Raw genomic sequence first — 5,716 nt, forward strand, 5'->3', positions numbered from 1 at the left:
ATGACCCTTTATATAAAGAGAGTCGTAGTGAACTTATTTCTTTGTTTGCAGTAATGAAAGGTCGTATATAACGGTCAGGCTATTATTGTTCATTATTTAAAAAATTAATAATTTAATTTTGTTCTGACACCATGAACTTATTTTTATCTTTAAACAATCATAAACCTTATTTCAATATTGGAGGGCTGGGGCGTTAATTTACCAACTCAAATTAAAAAAAAAAGGAAAAAAATGAATGTACAAATATAATAATGATTTTGGAAATTTCTCCAAAAGCTTCAATGAAGCATGTAAAACATCACCTTGGTTTGGCGCGGACTAGGCCTAAAGAAACTATCATCCTAATTCCTAATTTCCTATGACTGAATTACACGAGAAGAGATGAGGTGGAAGGAGAAGCACACCAACCTGCAATGATCTCTTTTCTTTTATGTTGGACTACCAGTTCAAGCCCAGAGAGAATTTTGAGGACGTATCAGGGTCTTCGGAAAAAAAAAAACCTCTATACGTGGGCTTCTGTCCTTAAACTTCCTCTTGTAACTCCTTCCAAGAAGACCCCACGTTTAAATATCGCCCTTTTTTCGAGCAAATCCGGGCTGAATAATATAATCCAAGAAGCTGGATCAGTAACACAACAAAGAAAAATAAAAGTGCGTCTATGACGTTTATTAAAAGGGTGAAACGGGATTTCAACAATGTAATTAAAATCACGACATATTAGTTTTTTTTTCCTAGTTAACTTCTTTTCTTTGAGATAAACAAATAAAAAGAGCCATATGATGAGTATTGAGAACTAACTTCTAAAAGAGTATATATTATAGGAGGCCTTAGATTATAAATTTAATTGTGTAATATGCTGATGGTTGATGTACACATGCAGGTGAAAAGTATTAGGAATAAGGAGAAAAAAAAAAGGCACTGGACCTGAAGAAGCATAGATGGATGTGCAGTAGGTTCAGAAATGAGATGACTTCTAGTTTTTCTCCCATTCAATGTGGTGACTGACGGGCTGTTAGCAGTAGTTATGTCCCAAAAGCTTCGTTTCTTTGCAGTTTGTACTGGTGACCGAAAACGATAGCTTGGACTCTTCAATTCTCCAGTGTTTGCCTCCTTTGGCCGTAGACTAGCCCTTGTTGCTACCACTTTTTTCCCACCCTTTTGTGAAAGCTCACGAATGACATCATCTTTCTGCTTTAGCTGCAAGCTGTAATCCTTTTTCACTCTCTCTAGCTCTGCCTCCAAGGCTTTAACTCTTTGTTGAAGTGTTCTGATTGTAACAGCTACCTCATCTCCCTTGTTCTTGGCCTCTGGAGTGAAATGTGTTGCAGCTAACAAAGAGGGCCTGGTCCTTCGTTTTTCACTTGGTGGGGCAGAAGTTGGAGGAGTGGAAAGAAGAGATGTAGCTGAAGGTGGTGTTGGGGGAGCTGAGGAATGTGCTTGGAGTGTCATAATCTTCTGATGCTGTCGTGCTAGCTGCATTCGCAATTCACGATTCTCCTTTTGCAGCTCAAGTACTAGCTTGGCCTGGTCTGTTTCTGTCTCAGGCACTGGCAATAGGTCCTCATTTGCATTAATTGCCTGGATACACATAAAGCAGGTTAAAAAAAGGTTGAACCCTGTACTTGCAGAAGTGATAAACTGAAAAAAAACAGAAAATTGACTATTATCTCTTTTGATGATCCAAATATTAATGTGCATGTTGATTTATGGCAACATTTGGAAGATACTAGTGTGTATATGAAACGCTTGAAAGGATTAAGAGGATAACCTTTGTTCGAATCTCCTTAGCTCTGTCAGCCCAATGAAGGGTGTTCTGTGTTTCACCGAATGCGAGGTTACTTGGGCTTATGTTTGCAATCATGACTGTGTTGCATGATCCTCCTAATGAGTCTTTGAGAAGTTGAGTGAGTTTTGAATTTCGGTATGGTATGTGCTTCTTGCCTTCTACAAGAGCATTAATGCAGCTGCTTAGAGCCAGAAGAGATCGGTTTATATTGGCACCCTCAAGAGATCTAACTGTTCTTTGATCTGTGGCAAGAGCTCTCTCTGACCCTGCAAGATCAATCAGTGAGAGCTTGCCCATTTTTTTAATAATATTCATTGCAGCATCTCTAACTCGGTACTCAACCACAACCTAGATGTAACAAATTAAGCATGTCACAATCATGACATTTAAGGGATTGCTCATTTTTTTCCTCAAAAACTTCAAAGTTTACCTGCAAAATAGCATGGGAGCGTGAAGATGTTTCGTTTGCACGAGTTGGTTCTGTGGTTCTGCTCCGATTTCCTTGTTGAAGCAATGCCATCACCTGAAGCAACAAAGAATAGAATAAACAAATTTCTCTGAGAGTTCAAAGTTCAAACAGCTGCTAAACTTCTAAATTTACCAAATTGGATCAGTATATTACTTCATCAGTGGAATAAGCTCGGTATTGTGTAAGACCCGCTGCAACAATCCCCTATAACATAATTAGACAATGTACAATCAGATATCTTCCAGAGTTAAAATTTAAGCAATACAATGGAGACAGGAGAGTTTATTGAACAATGGACTTATATTTGATGACCCTGCAAGAGAAAGTCCTTATTTGACTTATATATTGAACAATGGACTCCACAAATATACATGTAAACTTGAGCTTTATCAAAACTTTGCCATATATTTGCAAATTAGGCTATGAACCAAACAAAGACTGGCATCAAACAATACCATAAATAAACCATTCAATTTCGCTCAAGAACCAATAATTAAAGACAATCAACAAGGCACAGGAAGTCTAATCACATACACTATAATATGATTGTCACTCAGCAGGAATAAATAATGTTCAGTAGCTTCTCTCTTGAATCTTTCTGAAGATTTTACATTATTTATAAGATAAGCAAGTGGACCTGTTTATCTTCTCTGAGAACCAGAGGTCTTCCAGGTGAAAGCAAATCCCTGACAGTTTCATTATAAACCTCAAGATAGGACAAATGAACCGCATGGTTTCCATCATAACTTCTCATCCTAATTTTATTGAACAAATCCTTAATTGCCAACACCATTACACCAGGGCTCTCCACTGTACCAAGCATTGTATAAGTTTTTCCAGCTCCGGTGGCACCATAACAGAAAACTGATCCATTCCTCCCTTGCAGAACTGCTTCCACAAGTTCTGAGGTTCTGAAAAAGTAAAAGTCAATGTATACCTTCCATCAAACATAAATGAGTACACCTAAGCTATAAGATTTTGAATGCATGCCGCATATTAGTGCTGTCAAACCCTTTTCTCTTTAAGGGTTTAATTTCCAAGTATAGTATAAAGTCAAATGAACTCCAAAGGCCAACAAGCTTGAAACTCAATTAGTAATATTGACATAACAAGTTCAATTCTCCTCAAGACCTTTTAATTTTTCCTGTTGAACTGTTATCAAGCAAAGCAACTAAGCAAGTAATGAAGAATGCACAAACAATAATTGTCAAAACAAGATCCACTTACGAAAATAGAAGGTAAAATAAAAAACACATCACTGGTATTAAAAAAGCAAATTGCAAATAAATGTAATGTAACATATATTTAACTCTGGATAACAAACTAGCTCGTGAATAAGAAGCAAAACATTCATTTACATTAACATAAAACCAACATGATTCTTTTCTTAACAGTATAAAGATAAATAGAGAAATCAAAATTAGTCTTTAGAAAAACACTGCATCTGTCATTAGTGCTTGTTCGTGCAGTGACTGGTGCTTTAGAAGGACAAGGACATTTCCCAAATTACGATGCATATCCAAAGCAGTTTTATCAAAGGAAAAAAAATGTAAAATGTAAACACAAACGAAGTCTAGTCTCTCAAACAAAAAATACCACATAGGCATGCTCGTATATATACTTTTTTAAAATATAATCTCTTTTCAACTCTTTTAAAAAAGTGAAAAAAAAAACTAAAGGAAATATTTATATCCAAGTATAAGCTCCATCAAATAAATCCACATTCCTAAAGTTCTCAAAAATGTTAAATTAATCAAGTAACTATTGAAATGGGAACTCGACAATTCGTGATAGTTTCCTTATTTCCTATTCCTATGTTATATTCATTTTCAGCTTACTAATAGCATGCAATAACTTAGGTACTTTTCGTACAGGTATTTCGACTATAACAAGATGAAACTCAAGTGTGTGTTTGTTTTTCTGTTGAACAAGCTCCAAAAATACGATGAAGGAGAAGTAACATTTTGTCGTCTCTCACAAAACGGTGCATCGGAAATTGAAACGGTAAAACAAACACACCCAAATTGACGAGAAAACAACAAAAAATACCTAAATTATTGGACCTAAATGCCGTTCTTTCTCAAAAAATTCTTTCAAGAAGCGAATGAATTCAAGTAATTATCATTCTCAAAAACAAATCGAAAACGAAACTCACGTGGTGGAATAAACGTCTTGCTGAGTAGCCGAATCGGGAAACGAAGCATCGAAGGCAAAATGGCGACCCCTGAGCCTCTTCAGCCTGAGGTAATCCTTCTCGGACGCAAACTCCGTTAGGTAAACGTCGCGGCGATCGACGATTCTGACGCAGCACCGTGAACCCGCTTCCATTTCCTTCTTCGCCAACGGCCTAACCCTAACGAACACCAGAATGCGGGTCCCAGTCTTCAAAGAAGGGTTCTTGCTGGGAGGAGGTGCTGCTGCAGCAGCACCGTGCTTCTGCTTGTGCTGCTCGTACAACGCAAGAAGCGATTTCATCTTCTCCTTTAGGGCATCGTGTTCCGAGTTTGACTCGTTCGGTACAGTCTGGGACCGAGTTGACGCCGGCATTGAAAGGACAGAGTTGACTCGTTCGGCTTCGGTTAGGTTTGGGGAAGAATGGATCGGTGAGTAATTAACTAATTATGATGTTAAGCGGTGGAAATGTGATGTTGAAGCTCCGTTTTCTGCTCATTACGCTGCCCAATCTCAATGCCTTCTTCTTCGTTCACGGTTGAAACGCCGCCCCTTTTTATTTACCAAGTATCGTGAAAAAAAAAACAAACTGGTGTATGGACCGGAGAGTGTGAAAGTTTTGAATTTTATATTGTAAATTAATTTTGAATTGAATTTGTTGGTAATCGTCCAATGTAGCCCAAACGGTTACTCCTTAGGTTCCATTTTCTTTCTTTCATTCATTTTTTTTTAATTGAAACCCAATCTAAGCTTCAAAGTAAAATTTGCATTTTGTAATACCTTCTCGTAAATTTTTGGACTATACTTTGTGAGATTAACTAGTATTGATAAACATTATAAATATTATATTAAATGAATAATTTTATTTTACATTACTCATAGGATTGACTTAATAGTAATTTCATGCGCTCACATATAAAAGAATGATTTAGTAAGATCGCAAAACAGAGTGATTCACTCCGCCCACCACCAATCCTTCAAAAACAGGTCGGGTTGACTCGTCTCACATTTTAGAAAATGGCCAAAAGTACCCGTCCGACACTTTTTTGGTTAGGATGACGGGTTGATATGTTGGCCCACTAAAACCCAAAATTATTTGTAGATGGGTGCGAGTTTATTTTTTAAAGAAAAAAAATAAATTAATATGCATACGCATGCACTCATACTCATAATCTCATTCTCATACAAACAAAAATTACAAACATAAGATAAAACAAAAACATTTAAATAATACTAGTCTAATATCCAATTATCCATGACAACATCACAACAAATCAACAATAGTCTCA

At 36.7% G+C, this 5,716-nt stretch overlaps 1 protein-coding gene across 2 annotated transcripts; it reads right to left on the reverse strand.

Annotated features, from left to right (window-relative positions):
- Window positions 1-224: 224 nt before the first annotated feature.
- On the reverse strand, window positions 225-5,030 carry LOC114409555 (kinesin-like protein KIN-8A). 2 transcript variants are annotated; one of them, XM_028373045.1, is made up of 7 exons: window positions 4,411-5,030; window positions 2,893-3,166; window positions 2,409-2,459; window positions 2,217-2,309; window positions 1,769-2,134; window positions 925-1,578; window positions 225-596 (listed from the first exon to the last, which is right to left on the reverse strand). In XM_028373045.1, the coding sequence occupies exons 1-7, from the start codon at window positions 4,800-4,802 to the stop codon at window positions 564-566; spliced, it is 1,863 nt and encodes a 620-aa protein (XP_028228846.1). In that variant the 5' UTR covers window positions 4,803-5,030; the 3' UTR covers window positions 225-563. The 2 variants fall into 2 exon arrangements, with proteins under 2 accessions (XP_028228846.1, XP_028228847.1); XM_028373046.1 differs by having other exon boundaries at window positions 2,893-3,158; window positions 4,411-4,582.
- Window positions 5,031-5,716: the final 686 nt, after the last annotated feature.

The sequence above is a fragment of the Glycine soja genome, chromosome 4 (assembly GCF_004193775.1).
Source record: "Glycine soja cultivar W05 chromosome 4, ASM419377v2, whole genome shotgun sequence".
Classification (NCBI taxonomy): Eukaryota; Viridiplantae; Streptophyta; class Magnoliopsida; order Fabales; family Fabaceae; genus Glycine; species Glycine soja.